Source organism: Temnothorax nylanderi, unplaced genomic scaffold (assembly GCF_030848795.1).
Source record: "Temnothorax nylanderi isolate EJ_2023f unplaced genomic scaffold, tnyl_v1.0 TNYL_tig0141_pilon, whole genome shotgun sequence".
Taxonomy (NCBI): domain Eukaryota; kingdom Metazoa; phylum Arthropoda; class Insecta; order Hymenoptera; family Formicidae; genus Temnothorax; species Temnothorax nylanderi.
In genome coordinates this window covers 168,549-196,097 of record NW_027249203.1, presented here as the reverse complement: position 1 = coordinate 196,097, position 27,549 = coordinate 168,549, and the positions used below count along the sequence as shown (strand labels likewise).

Here is a 27,549-nt window from a genome sequence, read left to right as displayed (position 1 = left end):
ATTAGCTACAAGAATATGCATTGAAAAATAGGGGTTTTCGTTTAAGAAATTAAAGGTGTTGTTCACGTGAGCTTTAAACGATCATCCAAGGTCAAACCAATGGCACTATCTTATGTCCCCCTTCGAGCCAAACAACTTTTGTTCGAAACGTTTTTCTGTATGTTTCATATTTTTCGAGATATTTGCCTGCCTCTTTTAAAATGGGCCACCCTGTTTATATAAATTATATATAAATAAAGTTTCCTATTATGAGATATTACATCTATTTTGTGATTTCCGGAAATCTATGGCCAAATGTAAAATACCAATTATTATTATGTCATTACAAAGCATTAGAATATATACATTACATGGCAATATTGTTACAAAATTGCTGCAATATTGTACTGCAATATTTTTACAAGCGGACATTTTACCGTTGCTGCAATACTGCAGCAACGTTGCAGCAACATTTTGCAACATTTCTGCAATCTTGCGAAGAAATATTTCTGCAATATTGCTGCAATATTTTTGTGCCGTATGGGAATGTAAACGTTCAAAAAACGTATATGAAACTAATATGTGCTACCTGGGTAATTTCCAGTTCTTCGAAACCTTACCTTCCAACGATGTTGGCAATGATCAAACTGCAATCGCGCACGTGCGGTTAATTTATATCCGCGAATACTGAATATCTAATCTATCGCAAACAGCGAATCCGCGAATAAGGAGCGTACTCGACACTATTTGTAAATATAATTATAACATAGTTATGTATGTTGTACACATGTGTGTATACCCAGTAAGCAAAAAATCATTATTACAATGTTATTGCAACGATATTGTGCGAGAGTGCGCGGATGCGCGATTGATGGCGCGAGGAAGACGACCACGAGGAAAGCGGTTCACACAAGTCCAATACGTATAAGTCCAATAAAATAAGTATATTACAATAAAGTCTCAATATATACAATGGATACAGTGTTCCTTTACTTTTAGCAAAGCAAGAAGCCGTAAACGCGCGCACAGATGTTAGTACGGCATGCAGCGGTGGTGAAAGCGTGTTCGCGAAGCGCGATAGCGAAGAGTGAACTCAAAGCGGTGTATACAGCGGTGTTAGCTAGCGTAGTTAAGCGGTTTAGGGAGCGGAGATTCTGTGCGATGGACTTTCGACAAAGAGCCCGGTGCGCGACGAAGCAAGCTCTTTTATACGGGAGCTTCTTCTCGCAATAACCAATTGTTTCGAAGCGTTGTCGGTGACCTCCGATTTTCCCTTGTGATTGGCGGCAAAGGGCTATGACACGCATTGAGTTGCACCTGATTGGCAATCGGCTGCCTACGTCACCGCATCGCCTCGACGCGAGACGAAACATTGCTAACCGGCCGTTAGCAATGTTGTTGTTTGTCACACCGGTGACTGTTTATAGCGTGGGTTTCTCCATCGCGCAAGGACATGAAAACAGCGTTTTGGAAACGTCTTGAAAGGTATCGATTGCGAAATGCCTTTAGAGAAGCCCACGTATAATGCAAAGTATTCAGAACTTACATATTCGGACTAGGATTTTTATTGAAACAATGAACTTATAATACAGAGAAGGCACGCGCATTGTGCCCTTTCATTTGACGAGACCGATGCACGCTACGATGCACTCGTGATCTCAAACATTCCCGCCCGCCTAGGCCTTACGTGACGAGACGGACAGGAAACGGAAGCCTATCAGGTGTCGCGGTAACTGCATTGATTATTATCGATGGGCGCGATGGATCGCGGCGCGCGCGAGCGACGGCACGACGGCGCTGCGCGACGACGCGCGGAGCATGCAATGATCAAGTGTTTCGCCGCGAGCGTGATTTCGGGCGCATCGTAAGCAGCGAAAACGCGAGTAAGTACGCGAGTGAATTACCGTGTGACGCGTGGGTACAGTGATCGGTGAAGTGAACATTTTAGTGCACCGTGATCGCAGGACGTGGTGGCAGAAGGCCATGAGCAATTAAGCGTTGGCTACGCACCTGACAAAGTGCAACCGGTAAGTCGATAAATGCGAATCGACACGACGTGAAACGCGATAAGTGAGTAATATCGCGAAAAGACGGACAGAAATATACGTACGAAGATGAACAGCGATAAACGCGCGAGAAAGCGGACAGTAATAACGCGAGAAAAGATACGCGAGAAACCGGGTGGTTTTCTGTGGCTCACGTATCCTCAACGGTGGTGGTGGTGTCGGTGGTCCCAGGAAGCCGCCCAGGAGTTGGCTGCGGTGTGACACAGTGCGGTCGGCCGTGATGGCATAGATCTCCTCCAAGTAGTGGATTGAGTGCCTGGTCTTGTTCTGCCGGTGTGAGTGTCCACGCCTGATCGTCCGGACAGTGATCGTCGGTGCGGCAGGTGGTGCGTCGCCATCGCAGACACCGCGCGGTGTAGCGTAGAAGACGGTGTAGGGAGGAGCCTCGAGGGAGGGTGTCGGTCTCCGGTTCGATCTTCCCGACGGCGGATTGAACGACGCCTGTCTTCCGCCGGGATGCGTGACCCTGTGGTCCAGAGGATTGGAGCTGTGGACAGGCTCAAAGTGTTGCGAGCGAGTCGCGTTAAGTTGGTGACCAAAGCGGCCGCGGACAGTTCACGTGGGAGCCCGCCCGCCGTGCAGGGTTCGCGCAGGTCGGGTTGTACGGCGATCGCGTCGTCGACCGGGTCTTCTCCGGGCACGACATCGTCAACGGACTTGCGGGTTTCGGCAAGGTTCTTCGGCGGTGATGAGACCGGCCGTCGGACGACGTACCGGCCAGCGGATGTGCGCTCGTGGGTGTGCACGGAGTGTCGCTCGCACTCCTCTTCCTCGGGCGTGAGCGTGACGAAAGCGGAGTGAGCTTGGCGTGAGCTGCGGTGTCCAAGGAGGGTGGTCGCGCCGCAGCCCCCTGACAGAATCCATCCCAGGATGGTTTTCTGCGCGATCGGCGTTTGCGGTTTGCCTCGGCGGAGACCATCTTCCAGGATGGTCGAGCACACCTCAGCGCCTAGAAGCAGCTCGACTGGATCGTTGTCGGCGAAACGAGGATTGGCTAGCGGAAGTCCTTGCAGATGAGGCCACGTGGTGCTGCACTTGATCGCGGAGCCCTGGTACAGGGAGAGACGCGGAAGCACGAACGCGACGGCTGTGAGCGCGGCTCCGGTGGTCGAAGACGTGAGACTCAACGACACTTTGCCCCAAGTGGATCCGGATTGTGAGCCGCCGATACCGAAGATCGACATTCGGGTGCGCGATCGCGGCAGGCGCAGCCGCTGCACCAGGGACTCCGACACGATCGACACTTCGGAGCCTTGGTCGATGAGAGCTCGAACCTCGTGTGGATTTCCGTGACGGTCGGCAACGATCACGCGCGCGGTCGCGAGGAGGATCGCTTTGCGGTCGTCGGCCTTTCCGACGGCGGAAAGCGCGCTGACTTCAGCGGCGGGTTGCGGCTCGGAGACGTATGCGTCGTGGAGCATCGAGTGGTGACGCGAATTACACGTCATGCAGTTCCTGGTGGACTGACACCGTGCCACCAAATGGTTGCCGAGACAATTAAAGCACAGCTTGTTGGTCTCGGCCACTGACAGTCGTTCACTGGCTGACTTGGCCTTGAATTCGGGGCACCCCATGAGAGAGTGCCTTTCGGTGCAGAGTGGACACTGTGAAGGCTCAGTGCGCTGCGCGGCGTGCGCTTTTGCGAAACGTGATGGCTCACTTGAGTTTGTGACAGTGTTCTTCGGGTTCGCGGCGTTCAACGTGAGAATACGTCTTGTGATGAAGTTCATCAGAGTGTCGTGACTCGGCGGTTCGAAGGAGTCTCCCGAGGAGGATTCCCACTCCAGACGCGTTCGCGAGTCGAACAGTTCAACGACGAGGTGGTTGAACAGATCCATGCCGTGCGAGTCGATAAGTCTTCCTATGCTCTCCTGAGCGTTGACGGCGGAAATGACAGCGTTATGGACGCGGCTGAGCTCATCGGCGGTGGCGGCTTTCATCTTCGCCACGGCGGTAAACGTGGCGAAGTTGGAGCGTATCAGCTCCCTTTTATTTTCGTAGTGTTTGCAGAGGATCGCCCACGCGCGATTGTAATTTTCGCCAGTGATTGTTAACGACCGTATCAATTTTTCAGCTGACCCTTGGAGGCATGAGCGAAGGTAGTGCAGCCGTTCGACTTGCGAGATGGACGAATTGTCGCCGATGACCGACCGAAAGAGATCGCGGAAGGACGGCCAGTCCTCGTAAGCACCCGAAAATTTCGGCAAGTCTATACGGGGCAGCGAGATTCTCGACGCGCGTTCGCCCCCCTGCTCTGACGCCGTGACGGTCGTGGAAGCCGACGCGGTCTTGAAGCGTTTCGCCTGTTCGGACAGGACGCTACGCTGAAGCACGTAAGCACTCTCGGCGAGGTCGAGTAATTCAGATTTGGCGTACTCACTCTCAGCGTAGCGGTCTTTGTAGCAGGCTCGAACGAGGTCATGCTGACTCTCGAACTTTGCCCAATGGTCGTCGAGGAGGCGAATGCGAGTCTCGATGGCAGAGAGGGTGATGTTCGCCTGACCCATCTTCTTCAGGTTGTCGACGGCTTTGGAGATGCGTACGAAGAGTTCGTGTTGGCTGTTCAGCATGGCGCTCTGGTCGAGACTCATGGTGTCTTCTGTTTTAGGCACTCCCGATCGCGGTTGCCGGCGATGATCCGGCTCGAAGGACCAGAAAATGTGCGAGAGTGCGCGGATGCGCGATTGATGGCGCGAGGAAGACGACCACGAGGAAAGCGGTTCACACAAGTCCAATACGTATAAGTCCAATAAAATAAGTATATTACAATAAAGTCTCAATATATACAATGGATACAGTGTTCCTTTACTTTTAGCAAAGCAAGAAGCCGTAAACGCGCGCACAGATGTTAGTACGGCATGCAGCGGTGGTGAAAGCGTGTTCGCGAAGCGCGATAGCGAAGAGCGAACTCAAAGCGGTGTATACAGCGGTGTTAGCTAGCGTAGTTAAGCGGTTTAGCGAGCGGAGATTCTGTGCGATGGACTTTCGACAAAGAGCCCGGTGCGCGACGAAGCAAGCTCTTTTATACGGGAGCTTCTTCTCGCAATAACCAATTGTTTCGAAGCATTGTCGGTGACCTCCGATTTTCCCTTGTGATTGGCGGCAAAGGGCTATGACACGCATTGAGTCGCACCTGATTGGCAATCGGCTGCCTACGTCACCGCATCGCCTCGACGCGAGACGAAACATTGCTAACCGGCCGTTAGCAATGTTGTTGTTTGTCACACCGGTGACTGTTTATAGCGTGGGTTTCTCCATCGCGCAAGGACATGAAAACAGCGTTTTGGAAACGTCTTGAAAGGTATCGATTACGAAATGCTTTTAGAGAAGCCCACGTTATAATGCAAAGTATTCAGAACTTACATATTCGGACTAGGATTTTTATTGAAACGATGAACTTATAATACAGAGAAGGCACGCGCATTGTGCCCTTTCATTTGACGAGACCGATGCACGCTACGATGCACTCGTGATCTCAAACAGATATTCTAGAACTTGTAATGTTGTTAAATATGTAATTCTTAATGTTGTATAGAATATCATTATGAACATACTTCGACCACGATTCCGAAATTTCAGTAATGTTGAAATGAAAGTGCCATAACGTTGCAAATAACATTGCTGCTAAGGTTTTTCTATCCTTCCTGTAATGTTTTTGAGATAAAAATTTAAACGTACTATCAACTTTATTACAATATTATATTAAGATTACCGTAATATTAATTCTAACATTTATTGATATTTTATTTTTATTTCAGGCAATATATATTTATTTTCAATAAATATGCACTACACTAATTATCATAAAAAAGTAGTTTTATTTATATGAAAAAATATATATACATATACATATATAGGTTTTATTATGAATTTTATTTCGTGTGCCAATTATCTCTGCGAATTATCTCAGAAAGTATTGATCCTAGGGGGGAAAGTTTTTGAAGTCAGCCTTCGGATAAGGGAAATTAAGGTGCCTTCTAACTCTTCTTTAGGCAATGCGATACAGGTGCTCTAGTTCAATATAACTCTTTTACTATTTTTCTTCAAACTCTTATTCTTTCCTTTTAAATGGATTATTAATCTTTCCGGATTTTTACCAAACAGTTGCTGGAAAATAAGAATTTCTCGTTCAATTTCAGAAATATTAGTAACATCTTCAGTGATTCATTCTGTGTATCAAAATACATTATGTTACTTTTTTACCTTTTAACATTTTTTTCTTTGTTTACGTGTTTGCAAATCTAAGCCATTACATTATAGAATGTTCTAAGTCTTTCTCTGTATTACAAGGGATTGTTGTCTAAAAGCCTCTAAAACAAGAAGAATTTAATATAGTTTAGATAACCCAGTAAGCAAGAAACATTAAATTAACGTTTAGAAATATTGACTTTATGTGTATTTTTTAAACGTTTTTTAATAATATTATACACATATTTGAAAAATATTATTTCGTAATATGATTTTTCTGAATGTTGTTAAAATATTTTAAAAACGTTACAGAAAATATTTTTTAAATGTTACTCTGACATTTATTTGAGATCAATGCAACAGTCCAAAATTCCTTGTAATTTGGACTTGGAAATAACGTTGGTAGTATATTAATTTTCTGTTGTTAGAATGTTATTGTTTTATATTGTGCGCAACGCTCATCGCGACAGCCATGATGTACATTATCCTACGTACGATGCATGAGTGCGTATCACGTGTGTGGATCGAGCAGTGCGGAGTGCTCTTTATTTACAGTATATTTATATATAAGTAAGTAACTATTATATATTTTAAAAGTTGTATATTAATAAAAAGAACTCAATTAACCATACGTGCTATGAATAGTAGCTGGATATGATGATTTATAACCTATAATTTATGTTAACTACAAATAACGTTCTTTGGGTATCAGTAGAAGCTATAGTGGAATTATTTGCTATTTTCTTGCAATTTACTGCCGATTATTTTCAGCTGTTTGAGCGCGTCGAGATCATGAGCAGACGCACGCTTGTCGCGACAGCCAATCGGAAGCAGTAATAGTTCTGGAGACTGTATATAGTCGCATTATCTTACATACGTATGATGCGTGAATGTGTCATATATACGTACGTTTGTGCTTGTGCTGTCGAGCGCTTTTAATTGTATACAACATTTTTATATGGGTAAGTAATTATTATATTCTAAAACTTTGCATATTAATAATAAGAACTCAATTATCTATATGTGCTGTAAATAGGTAGCTGGTGATTCAAGATCTATTTTTCGACCTATATAAGAGAGAGATTTGCAGAAGAAAAGAAATATACCAAAGTATTAAGGATCGAACATATTCTTGATGTAATTCATGCAAGTTGTAAGTAAAGCTGCTTATCACAATTATAATTAATTCTATTAACATTTACAAATAACATTTCCGGTTAGTAGTTACATAATCGTAGTAGATATAAATTTACACAATAAAATCAGACTTTGAAAATTTAAGAATTAAGAGAAAAGACTGTAAGAGATATCTCCTCTCCCTCCCTCTCTCTCTCTCCCTCCCTTTTCTCTCCCTCTTTCTCCCTTTCTCTCCAAGAGTAGTAAATATAATATTTGCAATTTAGAGTCGACAAAGAGATCACCAGGACTTGTAATTTTTACCGATTTTTTGGTATTATTTTCAATGTAGTGCCTATAGCAAAGATAGTAATTGCGCATTATCTGTATCTACTATGTTTATAGTTATTTTGATTGTGTGGCGTAACATATGCATATATTTTTTGTTTGTGACAATTTATTAGATGAAAAAATAGATGAAAAACTCTAAAAGTGTCAGTAACATACAGACAAAATCATCCAAACGTCATATCAAATATGTACTAACGCATTCACACTACATTGTTTAAGTCTTTTATGCATATAGATCTTTTACCCACCCAATGCGTCCAAAACCAAAAATGGTTACTCTGACTCTTAATCTTACAAACTTATATCTATAATATATGTCCTTTAATATGTTCTATAATATCCTATAATATATGTTATTATATTTTAAAAGTCTTCTGAATTATTTTCCTTGCAATTTATAATAATAAACTGCATTATATATAATTACAAGTATAAATTTTTCAGGTGAACAAGGTTATGTTAATTGGAGGGAAACATGAAAAGGATTTTATTAGAAGAAGTTTGAGTGCTACATTTTCTGATGACTTAGCCTCCATGTGTTCATGGACTGGCCAAAAAAAAATTATAAAATTGGAGATACGCACACAATTCTGAGCATTAAAAGTAAGTAATTTTTTAAGAGATCTATATATTACTTGCAGTATTAAATGCTATGTTTTATGTCTCAGAATTTATTAAAATTGTCTCCTATTTTTTTGTGGCAATCATCGTTAAAAAGCAGGACACACATACACGTTAAAAATTCTTACGAAATAAAGAAAAATATATATCCATAAACTAATACTTTTGATCGATTTAGTATATATGTAAACTATTCCGGAAACTTTTGTGTTATTTCAATAATTATCATAAGTTTTAATTGCCGTTAAATTAATATTATTTATTTCTTTCATCTAACAATAAACTGTATTGAATTTTTCTTATTCCAGAAGCTTTTAGAGCAATATTCCCTCGGAATACAAAAAAAAGATTTTGAACACTGTGTAATGGAGTGGTTCAGATTCGCAAACGTCCGTAAGGAAAGAAAAAAACATTAAAAAGATAATGTAATGAATTTCGGTATATACTCTCCGTAAAATGAAATCATTATAGTTTGCCGCGTTATAATTTATAAGTAACTTTTTCACTAATTTAATTCTACTTTTATTTTTCAGGCAGTGATAAATATATTATCTTACTTTATTATTATAGTAACAAAAGGGTCTTAGGTTTGATCTCAACTCAGTCTGCATCCCGCATATACAGTCCTCGTTTAACTTGTTTCCCTGTAAGGGGTTGATTAAGAGGAAGTAAATGGTTTAAGGATTCGTGGTTTAAGAATCCAAAAGTTTAAGGATTAAAAGACCTGTATGTGGTTTAATAATCCGTTTTAGAAAGTTTGTAGAATGAAAGAAAAATACATAGGTCTAGGCGATAGTAAAAAGAAAGTTTTTATACATTAGTGTTTGAGATTGCGCTGGTTTCCCTGCTGGAAATCGCATTAATCGCATGTCAAGTAGCCTATTCACGAATAAATTTGTTCAGTATAGCATGGATCTTTCATCGCATCGAAAAGTTCGCTAATTGCTAGTAACAACACAGCCACGGCCGACCGGGCGCACAAATAAAGTCAAGCAACAACGCTTTCACCAAGGAAAGATCCATGCTATAAACAAAGCAGTCGAAAACAAGTAACGATCGCTTCGGATCGACACTTGAAAACCGTGACGTAAGCACGGTGACGTAGGCCGCCGGTGGCCAATCACCCTCCCGAAATTATTCGTAACGAGCCTGGAGGGAGTTTCGCCTCGGAGGTGATAAAAGGATCGCCGCTGCGCCGCGGAATCGATTTCGTTCAAGAATCACCGCCAGTACACCGCTTCATACCATTCGCACTCGCTTGCTTGATCTCACCCGCTTAGAATCACCGCTCGTGCAAATCGCTTGAACGCTACTTGCAAACCGCTTAAACGCTACTCGCAATCCGCCCTCGACACCGAATTAGCTTGTGCAGCTAAATTCTCTGCTTTTCGCTGTGATAGATTCAGTGCGCGCTATCACTCACGGCTCTGAACTCTGTAAATAATTGTACACATTAGACTTTGAATATACTTTGTTTTATTTTTGTGTATTTGTGGACTTGCTGTTTTTTGTGGTCGTCTCGTTGCCTCGCGCTACATCGCGCTACCGCGTGCTCTCGAACATTCTGGTCCTTCGAGCCGGATCCGACCGGCAACCGCTAATTCGGGAGTGCTTCCTCAACGGACGACTGCAACCATGAGCCTGGATCAGAGCGCCATGCTGAGCAGTCAGCACGAAATCCACAGGCGCATCGCCCACGCAATGACCAACCTACGGAAGCAGGGTGCAGAGAACATTACCCTCGACGCTGTGAGCACTCGCATCCGCATTCTCGACGACCTGTGGGCCAAATTTGAGTCGAACCACGATCTCATTCGGGCATGCTACGGAGATCGCTACACCGAGAGTGAGTACAATAAAACCGACTTTTTTGACACCGTCGAGAATGCGTACGTGCATCAGCACAGCTTGCTCACCTCCGTCGCAAACTCCTTGAAATCCGCGTCGCCCAGAGTGCCAACCGGGCCGGAGCAAAGTGGCGAACACGCTCCCAAGACTTCGCTGCCGCGCATTCAATTACCGCGTTTTTCGGGAACGTACGAGGAATGGCCGCCGTTTCGGGATCTCTTCCTGTCGGTCATCGGTGAGAATTCGTCGATCTCGAACACTGAGCGGTTCCACTACCTCCGATCCTGTCTGAAAGGGCCCGCTGAAAAGTTAGTGCGTTCATTAACGGTGACCGGAGACAATTACGCCCGCGCATGGGCAATGTTAAGCACGCATTACGAAAATAAGAAGGAGCTGATACGCTCCAACTTCGCCACGTTTACCGCCGTGGCGAAGATGAAAGCCGCTACCGCCGACGAGCTCAGCCGCGTCCATAACGCCGTCACGTCTGCCGTTAATGCTCAAGAGAGCATTGGGAGGCCCATCGACTCACACGGTATGGACCTTTTCAATCACCTCGTCGTCGATCTGTTCGACTCGCGAACACGTCTGGAATGGGAATCCTCCTCGGGAGACTCCTGCGAACCACCGTCTCACGACACGTTAATGAACTTTATCACTAGACGCATTCTCACGCTGAACGCCGCTTATCCGAAAACCACAGTTAACACCGCGAGTGAACCATCACGGTCCGCGAAAACGCACAACGCGAAGCGCACGGAGCCTTCGCAGTGTCCGCTCTGCAACGGGGAGCACTCGCTCATGGGGTGCCCCGACTTCAAGGCCAAGCCGGCCAGTGAGCGAAAGACAGTGGCCGAGACTAACAAGCTATGCTTTAACTGTCTCGGCAACCACACGGTGGCAAAGTGTCTGTCCACCAGGAACTGTATGACGTGTAACTCGCGTCACCACACGATGCTTCACGACGCGTACGTTTCCGAGCCGAAACCCGCCGCTGAGGCCAGCACGCTTTCCGCCGTCGGAAGGACCGACGACCGCAAGGCGATCCTCCTCGCGACCGCGCGCGTGATCGTCACCGACCGTCAAGGTGCTCCATACGAAGTTCGGGCTCTCATCGACCAAGGCTCCGAAGTGTCGATCGTGTCGGAGTCCCTGGTGCGACGGCTGCGCCTGCCGCGATCGCGCACCCGAATGTCGATCTTCGGTATCGGCGGCTCACAATCCGGATCCACTCGGGGCAAAGTGTCGTTGAGTCTCACGTCTTCGACCACCGGAGCCGCGCTCACCGCCGTCGCGTTCGTGCTTCCGCGTCTCTCCCTGTACCAGGGCTCCGCGATCAAGTGCAGCACCACGTGGCCTCATCTTCAGGGGCTCCCACTCGCCGATCCCCGTTTCGCCGCCAACGACCCAGTCGAGCTGCTTCTGGGCGCTGAGGTGTGCTCGGCCATCCTGGAGGATGGTCTCCGCCGAGGAAAACCGCAAACGCCGATCGCGCAGAAAACCACCCTGGGATGGATTCTGTCAGGGGGCTGCGGTGCGACCTCTCTTCTTGGTCACCGCAGCTCACTCCACGCTCACTCCTCTGTCGTCAGGCGCACCTCCGAGGAAAGGGAGTGCGAGAGACACTCCGTGCGCACCTACGAGCGCACATCCGCTGGCCAGTACGTCGTCCGACTGCCGGTCTCATCGCCGCTCAAGGAGAACAAGCAACACTCCGTGCGCACCCACGAGCGCACATCCGCTGGCCGGTACGTCGTCCGACGGCCGGTCTCATCACCGCCGAAGAACCTCGCCGTAACCCGCAAGCCCGTCGACGACGCGACCTCCGTGCACACCGAACCGCGCGAACCCTGCACGGCGGGCGGGATCCCGTTGCGTAAACGGGCCGCGAACTCTGAGGACATTCCCGTCGGGATCCCTCAGAAACACCGTCGTTATCGCGCACTTACGATCCACGGCCTCGCCGACGCATCCGAGCGAAACCACGCCGCTGCCGTCGACCTCCGCGTCACGAGGCACGGCTCCTCCACACTTCACAATGCTCACCAAGTTCACGCGACACGCTCGCGACACTTTAAGTTTGTCCGCAGCTCCAATCTTCCGCTAGTCCGACGCCCGCGTGACACTTCACAGGGTCAAAGATACCGCATCCAGATGGAAGCCGTTCGTGGCCAACCGGGTGTCTCTTCTCCCACTGACTCCTCCCGAGACTCAGTGGCGGCACGTTCCCGGAGACGACCCGATCAACTGCGCTTCCCAGGGGATAGCTCCCAGCGAGCTGACCGGCTATCTCCTGAGATGGACGGGCTCAGCGTGGCCGCAGGAGAACCGAACCTGGTGGCCGGACGAGAGCGACGAGATTCCTGACGCCGAGCTGACTGAGCGGAAGATCGTCGTGCAATCCGCCGTCGGGAGGATCGAAACGGAGCCTTACACCCTCCGTCGATTCTCCTCACTACACCGTTGTATTTCTGTCCGGCTTCTCGCGTACATTTCTGTTCGTCTTCTCGCGTACATTTCTGTTCGTCTTCTCGCGTTTATTTCAGTCCGTTGTTTCGCGGTATAACTTGTCACGTGTCGCGTGCCACTTCATGTCAATTCGCACTTGTCGATGTTCGCTGTCGAATTCACCGTTCACATTACCGGTCACTCATTGTCGTTTGCGCAGTTGACCATTAATTGTTCATGGCCTTCTGCCACCAATGTCATCGAACTCGGTGCACTGTTCACCGTCACTGCACTCGCGGTAACACGGTAATTCACTCGCGTACTTACTCGCATTTTCGCGACTTTCGCATACTCGCGAATCCACGCTCGCAACGATACACGTGATCACCACGTGCTTCGCGCGTCGTCGCTCCCCGCCGTCGCGCCGTCGCTCGCGCGAGCCTCGATCCGCCGCGATACCAGCCGCCGCCGAGGGACGCGTGAGACCACCGATACTCACTGTCACTCAATTGTTCCTGTAGGCCTTCCGCCAATATTTTATGTCCTCTTCACGTAATCGTCCTTCATCGGCCTTCTGCCAATGTTGAAGATCCATTCAACCACTTATTTCGGCCCTCCGCCTCAACTTCACTTTCTGTGCGACACACAAATTCACTTTCACGTATCACTTGTCACCGAATTCGCGTTACGTGCATCGCGAATGTTTATGTGTCTCGCTCGAGATCACCACGCGTTGTGACACTGCGCAGCCGCACCACGCCGCCATAGCTCGCCGGCACCACGCGCCGGAATCACGATCATTGCAAATCGATTGAAGATCGATATCTTCCGCCGCGACTTCCGTCGCACGTTCGAGCGCACCATGTTTCGTCAACACTTGCCGAGGCGGGCGGGATGTTTGAGATTGCGCTGGTTTCCCTGCTGGAAATCGCATTAATCGCATGTCAAGTAGCCTATTCACGAATAAATTTGTTCAGTATAGCATGGATCTTTCATCGCATCGAAAAGTTCGCTAATTGCTAGTAACAACACAGCCACGGCCGACCGGGCGCACAAATAAAGTCAAGCAACAACGCTTTCACCAAGGAAAGATCCATGCTATAAACAAAGCAGTCGAAAACAAGTAACGATCGCTTCGGATTGACACTTGAAAACCGTGACGTAAGCACGGTGACGTAGGCCGCCGGTGGCCAATCACCCTCCCGAAATTATTCGTAACGAGCCTGGAGGGAGTTTCGCCTCGGAGGTGATAAAAGGATCGCCGCTGCGCCGCGGAATCGATTTCGTTCGAGAATCACCGCCAGTACACCGCTTCATACCATTCGCACTCGCTTGCTTGATCTCACCCGCTTAGAATCACCGCTCGTGCAAATCGCTTGAACGCTACTTGCAAACCGCTTAAACGCTACTCGCAATCCGCCCTCGACACCGAATTAGCTTGTGCAGCTAAATTCTCTGCTTTTCGCTGTGATAGATTCAGTGCGCGCTATCACTCACGGCTCTGAACTCTGTAAATAATTGTACACATTAGACTTTGAATATACTTTGTTTTATTTTTGTGTATTTGTGGACTTGCTGTTTTTTGTGGTCGTCTCGTTGCCTCGCGCTACATCGCGCTACCGCGTGCTCTCGAACATTAGAAATAGTGATTTGTGCTATATGATCTAAAAGGATAAGGTCGAAGGCACTAACACCCTCATTCGAGGGGCCACATTTCAAATAAAAAAGGAAGATTTTGATAAAATTATTTGGCTTGGCATTTTTTCTCAGTATCACGTTTAGTTTTTATTCAAGGATCAACGACGAGATGTGAGACCACATCTGATCTTGCCTTAAAATGCATTTTTTCCTGGATTTGAGACAGAAATCTGATTTTTTTTATTTGAAAGATAAGTTTTATCCCAAAACCTTCCGCTAGGATAAGTGTTCTTCACTAAAGATATTATTGTGATAAACTGAAAACTGTAATATATATGGTATATATTATTTTTATATAAATAAAACTTTTTTTATGATAATTTGTGAATTATTCCCCAATGCTGATTAGTATATAACAGGCCTGGGCAACTTCGAGCTCCGGAGCCACGACACTCCCCCTACTTTCCGTGGATAGAAAAGAAGTGTCGTGGTTCTGGAGCTCAAAGTTGTCCAAGCCTGGTCTATAAAAGCAATCTAAATATTAATTAGACAATAAATATTGAGATATTTTATTACTATTGCATATTTATTGAAAACATGTTGCCTGTAATAGAAATAAAACATCAATAAGAACTTTAAATAAATGTTAGAATTAATATTACGGTAATCTTAATATAATATTGTAATAAAGTTGATAGTACGTTTAAATTTTTATCTCAAAAACATTACAGGAATGATAGAAAAACCTTAGCACAATGTTATTTGCAACGTTATGGCACTCCCATTTCAACATTACTGAAATTTCGGAATCGTGGTCAAAGTATGTTCATAATGATGTTCTATACAACATTAAGAACTACATATTTAACAACATTACAAGTTCTAGAATATCGTTGCAATAACATTGTAATAATGATTTTTTGCTTACTGGGAAGAGAAAGGTTATAATCTAATATATATGTTACGGGCAAAGTCCGCATGGTGTGCAGTGTTGGCATTGCCCGGGCAATGTCAGCATTGCACAACGCGACTGGGCAAAGTAGTTTATTAGCGGACATTGCCCGGTTTGATGTGGGCAAAGTTAACACTGCCCATCCAGCGATGGCAATGTCAGCAACGATTATCACATTGCGGACTTTGCTCGGTTCCAAGTGGGCAATGTCGACAATGCTAAATCTCCGTGGGCTACTTTTTTTGTTTAGTTTTTGTTTAGTTTTGTTTAGTTTAGTGACGCGCTTTAAACAGTTAAATACTGTTAAAGCGCGTCATCTAACCTATGTGGATTAGTGACGCGCTTTAAACAGTTAAATACTGTTAAAGCGCGTCATCTAACCTATGTAGATTAGTGACGCGCTTTAAACAGTTAAATACTTTTAAAGCGCGTCATCTAACCAATGTAGATTAGTGACGCGCTTTAAACAGTTAAATACTGTTAAAGCGCGTCATCTAACCTATGTAGGTAGTATTTAACTGTTTAAGGGCCGGTTGTTCCACTTTCAGATAAACTATGTGGTAACTTATCTGATGGATAAATGTCTGTAGAGCGTTGTTCCATTTCTCGGTAAAATTTAACTTCCTGATAAATGGCCACTATCGACAGATAAATTACACGGTACTTTGGGTACCGTGTAAGCCACTTATCTGACAGATAAATGCGTAGTGGGATTAGAAATCATACCCCGTCAGCGGGAGATGCACAGCGCTGGTGTATCTAACGTTTCACGCATTTGTATATTAATATTTTGCGATAAAGAATTTGGATATTATCGAACGGACGGTATCGGACGGTATCGAAAATGGAACCAGGATTATGCGAAAATCAACTTCTTTATGGTGACGAAGATGATAACGAAGAATCTGATGAAGAAATATATATAGTAGTGCTTCGCAAGCGATATACAGTTCGTCCACGTCCAGATTTATTTAACGAATATGATAATATAGAATTTGTAAGACGGTTTCGATTTCACAAACGCACTGTCCAGGTGATTTTAAATCTTATTGAAGAGAGAATAAGAAGCAGGACTGACAGGTAGATATTAAACGTATTTCTTATTTTTAGGTTATTTCATATAATGTATATGCTGTATAAGCAAGGATACTCGTGCAGCTATAACATATATGATAGTATATTAATATACAAGTATAAATTTTTATTTCAGAAATCATGCTGTATCACCACTACACCAGCTATTACTTACTTTAAGATTCTATGCAACTGGAACCTTTCAAGTTGCAATTGGTGATTTTGGTGGTATTCACAAATCCACAATGTGCAGGATTATAAAAAAGGTTACAGAAGCAATAGCTTCTTTACGTCCACGATATATTAATTTCCCTAATTCAAATCAGAGTCTAAGGGACACAAAACGAAGATTTTACAACATTGCTCGTTTCCCCAAAGTTGTAGGAGCAATTGATTGTACTCATGTCAAAATACAATCGCCAGGTATGTATTAGGTTGAAAATAATGAATAATAAATCTATAGTATTTATATCTTGCTTATATTTATAGGTGGAGAAGAGGCTGAAGTATATAGAAATAGAAAAGGGATATTTACTATGAATGTGCAGGCTGTTTGTGACAGTGCTTTACGAATTTTGGACATTGTAGCACGGTGGCCTGGTTCAACCCATGATGCTACCATCTTTAATGCTAGCAGAGTACGTGCAAGATTTATTAATGCCGAAATGGGAAATGCACTATTACTTGGTGACAGTGGTTATGCTTGCACTAATTTTTTATTGACACCATTGCTTGAAATTCATAATCGAGCTGAACAATTATATAATGAATCTCAAATACGAACACGAAATGTCATTGAAAGATGTTTCGGAGTATGGAAACGAAGATTTTGTGCATTGGCATTTGGTCTAAGAGTTCAACCTGCAACTGCACAAGCTGTAATAGTAGCTACTGCAGTACTACATAATATTGCACAAGACATGGCAGAACCTGATCCTCCAGTCGATCTTGAGGCTGAAGCTGTAATTGAGGAATTGGAAATCCAACAAGTACAATTTCATAATGGCATTGATAATGCAAATGAACGGCGATCATTAATTGATACATATTTTACAGGGTAATGTATTATTTTCTTCACAATTTAAAAAACTATTTCTTTCTAACACAATTTTTGTTTACAGTCTTGTCCGTTGAAATGTACAATTGGTTAAAATTAATATAGTCTGACATCAGGAATGGAAAATTATATAATTATACATAACACTTTTGATTTGGGAATGATTTAATCACGAAAATTAATTTCCACATAGCTGTTTTGATTTTATAACATAAACCATTTACCTTTGTAACATAACATTTATATCTATTTTATAATATGTAATATAATAAAGAAATTTTACAATCAGTCTTTGTAGAGTTTTTCTAATTCAGCTTCCATTATCTGTTTTAGCAATACTCTCGTTTCGCTTTCAACTTTAGCAGCTTTTAACCGTTCTGTATTTATCTCGCGTTCTACGAAGAATTGGTTTTCTTTCATCTCCAGTTCTTTCTTTAATATGTTCATTCTTATTTGGTGAAGTTCTTCCTTCATTTCTCGGTCTCGTTCTGAGGTTTCGTGAGAAATTTGCTGATGTATTTTTTTCAATCTTTTATTAGGACGTAGTTCTGGCGTTATTTTCTTTCTCAACATACAAACACCAGTCTCGTTAGTAATTGTTTTCCTCTTAGTTCCTCGATTACTGTCTTGATTGTTAGACTTTTCAATTCCTCCATTATTCTCTTCGTTGTCAGAAATGATTAAAAATTCCGCATCAAATTGTTCATCATGTGATCTTGTAGAACTAATCTGTTTGATAAAGAATGTGCTTTTAATTATTTTATTCGTGCATTAAAATATGCGTATCAATATATTTACAATGTACATACCATCCCCATATGTATATTATCAACATGTACAGTATCATTTGTATCCATAGAATGTAGGTCCGTACCTGCAACTGTTGCATTTTTCTGAACTGTTGCATTTTCCTGGCTGGTTTCTGTTGAAATTCCATAAAATAGTTTTAAAGCTATCTTATATAATTAAGATAATATATATCTTATAAAATGATATACCTAATGGTTGATCGCAATCCCACACAGATGGTAGTAGGCCAGTAAAATTAGCTCGAAAAACACCGAATATCTACAAAACGTATTGACAAGCCAAATTTTTGAGGGTGTGTAGAGGGTCATAGGAGATGCCCAAATTCACAAAGTTCAAACAAAATTTCCCTGTGCGTCGGCGGCCATCTTGAAAATAGGGGTGAATATTTAAAGTTTGAATATCTCGGCTCCTATTGGTCGAATTTTTTTCTTTTTTTTTTAGTTTTGTAGGGAAAAATATTTGCTACAACTTTTGTTTGAAAAAATTTTTAATAGCTGTCAAGGAAAAAAAGTTGCAACCAAAAAAGTGCCGTCAATTAGGGGTTGAACATTTTTATTGACACTTATATCGTCCCCTGTTAGTTTGATCAAAAAAATGTTCAAATAAAACTTGCAGAGGATTCAATTCTCTACAATTTTTGTATATATTTTTTTGCGGTGACTCAAAAAACAACAGAGATAGAGAGCGCCAAAGTTGAGTGTGTCTAGTAAATGCTCTTTTTCCCCACGAAAAAGAGCATTTACTAGACCGCGTCGCGGTTTTATTGTGAATTGTCGTATATTATAAAACTCTTTTCTGCACCACCACTGAGGTAGAGTTTCAGGCGCATTTTTTTTTACGTGGTATCTCCAGTAGATATAATCCACGGATCCGAGAAAGTGCCTTTCGTTCTATATCTGAGTACCGCAGGAGGCGCTGGATCCTGGGTGGTCATGATTGGTTCTAGTCCTAGTCGAGTTTGTTGCCAGCCCCATTCCTCTAGATCCTGGTAGATGTTAAGCCAGGTTTGCACTTGATGGTATGCGCGGAATGTATGCTGCCGTGCAGACGCTGCGGTAGGAGGCAAGGAGGAAAGGTTGAATTTTGTTTTTGTCACTGATTTAACGAATTGCTTATATCGTAGGGAATTAAGCGACACTTCTTCGGTCCCACCAAACAACATACAAAATATTTTTTCTCCTGCTGCTGTCAAGACGTCGATATCGAGTTTCGTTTTCTTAAACATGTAAAGAACTTCTCGGAGTCCATCGTTTTTCTCGAGAATGTTGATTAATTTCGTTTTGCCAATATTGTAAATTGCTGAAGTAGTATCACATTCTGTGAACGCGTGAAGAAGAAAGATGTGATCGATTACAGAAACATGTTTGAAACTTTTCGCCGAGTATAGGGCCTCCCGAGTTCTTCCTTTCCCGGATTTACGGAAAAATACGTTAGGAGTTTCCTGTCCTAGACCAGTGAGCAGAACGAGAAGGTCAATATCTTCACCAATAATTGTAACGGAGTCGTACAAAAATGCATTTTCTATTGCAGTTTTGACAATTAGTGTGTCCGCGTCCTCGAACGCTTGTTCAACGGTAACATCGGATAACTGTAAATATTTCGTGGAATGCCGGTGGATGATTCGAAGATTGCGATGACGACGCGGAGAAGATGGAAGTGATTTTGAGGTCGAAACAGCACAGTTGCTCCGACGACGAATAGCCGCTGCAGCCATTCTCTCGTTGATGTATACTTTTCGACAGTGCACGTGCACTGTGATGTTGTTGACGTCCTCCAGCATGCGCGCATGTTCCTCGTCGCCCCTCTTAATAGCAAACGAATGTAAAGTTTGCACACCTCTTTTTTGAACGACAGTAATTTCGCCGTCGCTCAGCGCTTTCCCACAAATAAAACACTCGCTCATTTTCGTGAAATTTCACTCTGAAACGCTCGAAATACAGTTCACGACTGATCGAAAATAATATACAATAACACACAATAACACACAAACAACACACACACAATAACACACTGTACAGTTCGCGGAACAGAGTTTTATAATATACGACAATTCACAATAAAACCGCGAATTTTCCCCACGAAAAAGAGCATTTACTAGACACACTCAACTTTGGCGCTCTCTATCTCTGGTGTTTTTTGAGTCACCGCAAAAAAATATATACGAAAATTGTAGAGAATTGAATCCTCTACAAGTTTTATTTGAACATTTTTTTGATCAAACTAACAGGGAGCGATATAAGTGTCAATAAAGATGTTCAACCCCTAATTGACGGCACTTTTTTAGTTGTAACTTTTTTTCCTTGACAGCTTTTAAAAATTTTTTCGAACAAAAGTTGTAGCAAATATTTTTCCCTACAAAACTAAAAAAAAAGAAAAAAATTCGACCAATAGGAGCCAAGATATTCAAACTTTAAATATTCACCCCTATTTTCAAGATGGCCGCCGACGCACAGGGAAATTTTGTTTGAACTTTGTGAATTTGGGCATCTCCTATGACCCTCTACTCACCCTCAAAAAATTGGCTTGTCAATCCGTTTTGCCATTTTTAAACCTAATTTTACTGGCCTATAGACCTTCTACAGATGATGGCTGCATCGAAAGGATATTTTCTTCAATGTCAGTTAAGAATCGAATTTGTGGTTCACCTCCACCAGTCTTAAATTGCTCCATTCTATTATGGGCTAATTTTTTCTTAATGTTTTTTTTCATATCTTCATATTTTGCTTTTAATGTCTTTTTTGATCGAAACACTTCGCCAGAGTTGGAATTAAATGCTTCAGCTACTTTTTCCCATGCAGCATCTTTATCTCGCCAAGTTGTAGCATCTGTTTTTTTACACTCTATTATGTTTTTAAATTCGTGTACTGTCGAGACCAATATCTCAATTTCTTTATTAGAGAAATTGGAACTTCTTTCTCTCTTTCTCTTTTCGGTCATCCCTTTAGCATAAATTATTAAAATATATTAGATATATCTTATAATATATTTATATTTATTGTATGTACATAATTGTTATATCTTACTTGTATTCTATTATTATAAAAATGTTGCATATACGAATGAGTAATAATAGCCCGCCAGAAAATAAAGGTTAAGATGCACCCACTTGAAGTTGCTGACAAACGTTTCCGGAAATAATAATCGCGATATATTTCTCTTAACTAGCAGGTAAATACCAATAGGATTAATAACCGTGGAACAACGCTCACGTATAAGTAGCTGGTAAACTACCCGGTAAGATTTATCCTATAGGTAGTAATCTGTCGAGTAAGCCGAGATTTATCGAAAGGTGGAACAACCGGCCCTAAAGCGCGTCACTAATCTACATAGGTTAGATGACGCGCTTTAACAGTATTTAACTGTTTAAAGCGCGTCACTAAACTAAACAAAACTAAACAAAAACTAAACAAAAAAAAAGTGTATGTGTGAACTATTTCGACATATATATTAGTCATTTATGCCTTTCAATACTCAAAATAGCTGCTATATTTTCCAAACTTTTTTTGTTAATAACTTTTTAACGAATAACGAGCGCGGGCTGAAACCTTCTAAAGGTCACTCAGGAGGGTGACCTTGACAACATACTAAAATATCAAGGTCATCCAAGGTGATCCCCCCATCTATACAATTACCCTATATTCTAATAAATACTGTTAAATTTGCACCTAATAATTTTATTACATAAATATCTGTCCCAAAAATTGAGAAACCTAGACTACTACGGACTCCGCGGGCAATGTCGACAATGCTAAATCTCCATGGACTAAGCTGCGCTAAATAGACGGACATTTAGCGCAGCTTAGCCCACGGAGATTTAGCATTGTCGATATTGCCCACTTGGAACCGAGCAAAGTCCGCAATGTGATAATCGTTGCTGACATTGCCAACGCTGGATGGGCAGTGTTAAATTTGCCTACATCAAACCGGGCAATGTCCGCTAATAAACTACTTTGCCCAATCGCGTTGTGCAATGCTGACATTGCCCGGGCAATGCCGACACTGCACACCATGCGGACTTTGCCCGTAACATATACATAATTTAATAATAATAAGCAGCTTTACTTATGACTTGCATAAAAGCTTCTTGGTCATTTTTTAGCATTTCCTCAAAAGTAAGAAAACTGTCAATAGAAGTTAAGGATGTTTTACCTATATCTATATATAGTATAATTTTGTTTTCTTGATTGAAGACTTTGCATGTATGTCAAACAACTCAAAATTTTTTATATGTTAGAAGAGATTACCGTTAACAGTTTGAGTATGATTTTTTGTTATTTAAATAATTAGTATTGTTTAAACAATTAAAAAAATTTTTTTGTGGCAAAAAATTTTGAAACTTAAAATATCAATATCAAATATCAATGATGTATGTTTTACACATAAAAAAAGTTTAAGAAATGTCTTAATGGTTTATTTATATTTTATTTATATTTACAGCAAAGTGTCGATTCTCTATAAGGGATAATGTTAATTTTATCAACTTTAAACTTAAATAACTCTTAAATAACTTAAAAATTTTAAAGAGTATTTTTCATTTAATTTAGAAACAATTTACAGCACTTTCTGAATATATTTGAAATACCTCCAATACATCCTTAATTACAATAACTTTTAAACCAGTAAGAGAATTGTGCTGAAATTTTACACAGATACTTAGACGTAATAATAAAACAATCTATGAAATTTTTAGATTTTTGGTAATGACTTTGAGATGGCACACATACATCCTTAAGGGAAGATGTTCTCTAATCTTAATATCTTGTACAGAGTTTTCCTTATGATATATATTGTTCACTGATGTTTATCTTAGCCAGGGTCAATTTTTTCAAATGGTGGTTTCTTGAATTTGATACAATTGATCCTGTATGTTAAGATATATTCATTGCCCTGTACATATAAAATATGCTTACAATAATATATTTATATACTTTGGAGTGTGATAGCACAAATATGTGAAAAAAATATAGAAATAAATAAAAAGTCAGTTTTGGTCTTGTTTATACTGATCGTTTGTTACGTCTATCAACTTTATACTAATTTTATACTAAGTTACTCTTTCAGTGATATATGCAAACGATGATGTATTAAAACCGTACAATACTTCTTCAACAAATCATCTCTATGCATATTGTACCAGCTTTATACGTTATCGTTTACATATTTCGCCAAATTTTGAGGTAATTTTATAGAAAGTTACACTGTTTGGTACCATCGAAATAATAGCATTGACGAACCTTGATGATATTTTTGATATGTCCAAAGACAAGTCTATTATAGAACGTAGATAGATTTGATATTTCCTCTCTTCTGTAAATCTCTCTTGTAAATCGGAAAATGAATCTTGCATCACCAGCTACTATTTAGAGCACGTATGGTTAATTGAGTTCTTATTATTAATATACAACTTTTAGAATATAATAGTTACTTATATATATATATATATATATATATATATATGTATACACAGTATATATACATATATATACTGTAAATATAAAGAGCACTCCGCACTGCTCGATCCACACGCGTGTATACGCACTCACGCATCGTATGTAGGATAATGTACATCATGGCTGTCACGATGAGCGTTGCGCACAATATAAAACAATAACATTATAACAACAGAAAATTAATATATTACTAACGTTATTTCTAAGTCCAAATTACAAGGAATTTTGAACTGTTGCATTGATCTCAAATAAATGTCAGAGTAACATTTGAAAAATATTTTTTGTAACGTTTTTAAAATATTTTAACAGCATTTAAAAAAATCTTATTACGAAATAATATTTTTCCAATATGTGTATAATATTATTAAAAAACGTTTAAAAAATACACATAAAGTCAATATTTCTAAACGTTAATTTAATGTTCCTTGCTTACTGGGTATATACAGGGTAAGCCAACGAAAATCTTAACCACACAATGTTACATATTTTTCTTACACACCGCAGTTCATAGAATAATCTTTTATTTGCATTAATATTTCCATACTATTCTTGATGTACTTCTATGTACTTTTTTATATCTTTATAATATATAAATTACACAGATTTTGTATAAAAAGTAGTATAATAATGTTGTTTATGTGGAGCTACCACAATAATAATGTTTATGTGGAGACTTAAAAGTAAATCTTCTTAGAATTATTCTTTAAAAAAATGGCGTATAAGTTCTTGACATAATTTGGAAGAAAAGGATCTAAACAGTGAGACCTTTATACGACAGCATGTTCATTCGCAATCAAACATTAGATGGTTTAAATAGGATATCTTGTCGTGAGTGGATTTCATTTTCTGCCTCTTTTTATCGTCTCTCAAAAACACCGCTTTCTCTCCCCCTCCTCCTCTCCTCCCCACCGTCATGTAGCCGTCGTCGATCACAAAATATTAAAAGAAAGCGGTGAGTTGTTAATGCAAAAATGCAAAGGTATACAATATGACGAGGTCATTATTTGAAAAGTACAGTTGAACTTCGGGTGCCAGGGTGAGTTGTTTGAGTAATAAAGAGCGAAAAGTTCGCGCAGGGGCTGTGAGGACACTGGCATCGCAGACGAGCGGTCTTTGATCAACTCACCGGCATATCCCCCATCTAAACGCGCGTTGATCTCCCATGAATATGGAAAATCTCAGTCGAGGTTACCACTACGTGTACCATCATCTAATTGTCGTCCTTTAAGCCTTACATCAGGTGCGATTAAGCGAAAACGTCGATGTAGTCTTTACTGAAAGTCGGATGGCTATCAAATTTACGTATGCGTTTTTGAAAACAGTTCAACTGAACTTATAGAAATATTATTTACATTTATAACGCAACTATATATTTTTTAAGTATAATATACATATTCCTGTGCTTGTTATAGTGAAAAAAGTCTCATTAAATATTATATAAAATCTTAAAATCTGTAAGAATAGAATTTTGTATTATATGACTATACTTAATTATTTGTATTATGTGCATAACTGAAACTTTGACCGCTAGACTCATAATGAAACATTGACGTTTCCAAATCAAACATCGATGTTAACGGACATATCGAACGTTCGAAATATTTTAGGATAGCAGTTAATATGTATATGTATAGCGAATCGATGACAGAACACCGTTCGTCCGTGAGTTTAGTATATCAAAATAAATTTGGAAGATATTTCGTCAAGTTGTACATATTAATTAATACTAAATGTAAAATATATATCTAAGTTGCTATGTAATAAGAAAACATAAAAAGAGAAGGATGTAAATTGAAAAGCTTCTACTATTTTTCACGAAACAACAGAAGATCAAATTCCGCAAGTAATTCCGATGCAGCAGCTACAATGAAAACTTACAATTAGACTCACCATTTAGACTGCTCTTTGTTAAAATCCATAAACTATAGCTGTAGTTGAGCGAATGTCATGGTAGTTACAAGTCAGCCAATTATTTAATTGTCCAAAGTCCAGTAATCTCCAAGTGCATCTGAAAATTACATACGATAATTATGAAACGGAAAGAAACACATATCAAGAAACTACTTCAACTCTTTTTGCAAAAAGTATTTCAAGCCGACCACAACATATTCACTGTTTTATGTATCTCTCAAAGCGAAAGTTACTGCCATAAGCATGGAGCAAGTGGAAAGGTCCACTTGGACCTTTCGGCGAATTATTTGATACTAAGCGTATCATAAATACACATAAATACATGTAAATCAATCCAAGTATCAGCATTTGCGAATTGGTCTGGAACTTGTCTAACAAGACAATCACACTTTGATAAACATAAACCGGGAAGAGAAACAAAGAGAGCGACTTCAGTGAGAGCACGATTCCTTTCTGTCGAGTGGCCGTGGAGACCGAAAAACAATCGCGCGGGCGTCATTCCTTTGCCCGCGATGACTGAACGACGCGCAGCGGAATCCTGCAGTCTCTGGAGCATCGTCGAAGTGGATAAAATAACAGCAGGGTTAGTTCTAGAGTAGATCAAAGCCGTCCGCTCCGCGGGGGTGGCCGACGCGGCGACCGACCGAGAGAGCAAGAGCAGCCCTCCTCGCATTCGCCTATACTCGAGCTCGCTCAAGTGGCATCGACTCTCGAGAATGGAATAAAGAACGGCCTCGGCGACGGGTTCATGCGTGAAACGATGCCACTGCAAACAATCTCGTGATTTGTTTAGGTATAACAATCCGTCTCCTGGTCCCATTCTAATTCTCCACTCACACACAGCGAGATCATCTCGACGTCTTAGGACATCGGCCGCATATCCGGCTGATGATATGATCTCATCAAGATACTTGATAAATTTATATGTAAATGTTTCCTACAATTCCAAACTCCAAATATTATTTAGAGTTGTGATAATTCTCCATCTTGCTCACTGCTGAGATACGTGAGGTTGCCTTTATTTTTCCGTGCTCATCGTCTGGATTTCACCCTCCTGGAATCCCCTGTAACGCGGTAGAACAAGGGATTGTAGATGATTAGCTGTTAACGCAATAATAGATGACGTGACGTGGATATGAAGGTCTCCCTTCAGGGAGGTTGAAGGCCATTGTCTCTTGATCGTGTCCTTTTCTATTGCTTTCGAGCTGCCAATTTTCATTGAGTATTGCTTAAATTAAGTCTATTCCTAATACAGTACCCTCCATAAGTTTGGAAACACTCTATAAAATGCAATATACAGGAAATAGTACATAATAAAATCAATATATTTTGCTTTGTAAGTGTTTATTTAACTAAAGAAAACTAAAATGAAGGTATACATACATACATACGTTATCCGACAGGCTTTTAAAATAAAGAATTTCCATTAAATTTTACATTCCTCAAAGTAACCACACTTTTTGCCTTAATGACTGCCTTGCATATTCTCGGCATACGGTGGATCAACTTTCGGAGTTCAGTCGAGATACGTTTCCATTCTTGCTGGAGAACTTCCCAAAGGTGCACCTGTGACTTGTGATTCGCTGTTCAACAAATTCAACTCCGAGCACTTCGGTGTCGCGAAATGATCATCCGACATATTTTCGGCATGTACAAGTGTTGCAAGTGTCCCAGGTGGAAATATATATCATCATTTGAACGTCTTACGATATATTCATACCAAAAATCTGCACAGATCGCTGCCGTATGATTATTTATCTGTAAATAGTCGCACGTACGGCATCTGTTATAGAGTGTTTCCAAACTTATGGAGGGTACTGTACATATTTTATTATATCTCCTTATAATAATAAATCATTTATCAAATAACATAAAACATAATGAAACAAAATAAAATACGAGAATGCTTTGCATTAAAAAGTGTAACAGAATATGCTATCAAAGACAGATATAAATAGAAATATATATACAGGACTATTACAAAAAATATAAATTAATAAATTTATTAACCATCTATTTTTACGCGTAGAATTGTAGGTA

The 27,549-nt window shown here is 41.2% G+C and overlaps 1 protein-coding gene and 4 long non-coding RNA genes across 5 annotated transcripts in view; 3 read left to right on the top strand and 2 right to left on the bottom strand.

Annotated features, from left to right (window-relative positions):
* LOC139777238 (uncharacterized) overlaps positions 1-8,784 on the top strand; it is a 46,156-nt gene extending 37,372 nt beyond the window's left edge. The window contains exons 3-4 of the long non-coding RNA XR_011719290.1: positions 8,145-8,303; positions 8,630-8,784. This is a non-coding gene — a long non-coding RNA (uncharacterized lncRNA). The remainder of the gene's footprint in view (positions 1-8,144; positions 8,304-8,629) is intronic.
* LOC139777237 (uncharacterized) lies at positions 4,060-5,663 on the top strand. Its single transcript, XR_011719289.1, has 3 exons — positions 4,060-4,378; positions 4,437-4,561; positions 4,654-5,663. It is a non-coding gene; the product is annotated as an uncharacterized lncRNA (long non-coding RNA).
* On the bottom strand, positions 5,892-6,488 carry LOC139777241 (uncharacterized). Its single transcript, XR_011719293.1, has 2 exons — positions 6,249-6,488; positions 5,892-6,152 (listed from the first exon to the last, which is right to left on the bottom strand). It is a non-coding gene; the product is annotated as an uncharacterized lncRNA (long non-coding RNA).
* Positions 8,785-9,028: 244 nt separating the features above from the next.
* LOC139777242 (uncharacterized) lies at positions 9,029-14,185 on the bottom strand. Its single transcript, XR_011719294.1, has 2 exons — positions 10,238-14,185; positions 9,029-10,031 (listed from the first exon to the last, which is right to left on the bottom strand). It is a non-coding gene; the product is annotated as an uncharacterized lncRNA (long non-coding RNA).
* Positions 14,186-15,935: 1,750 nt separating this feature from the next.
* On the top strand, positions 15,936-17,461 carry LOC139777235 (putative nuclease HARBI1). Its single transcript, XM_071714535.1, has 4 exons — positions 15,936-16,287; positions 16,418-16,704; positions 16,771-17,338; positions 17,403-17,461. The coding sequence occupies exons 1-4, from the start codon at positions 16,052-16,054 to the stop codon at positions 17,413-17,415; spliced, it is 1,104 nt and encodes a 367-aa protein (XP_071570636.1). The 5' UTR covers positions 15,936-16,051; the 3' UTR covers positions 17,416-17,461.
* The last annotated feature ends 10,088 nt before the right edge of the window (positions 17,462-27,549 follow it).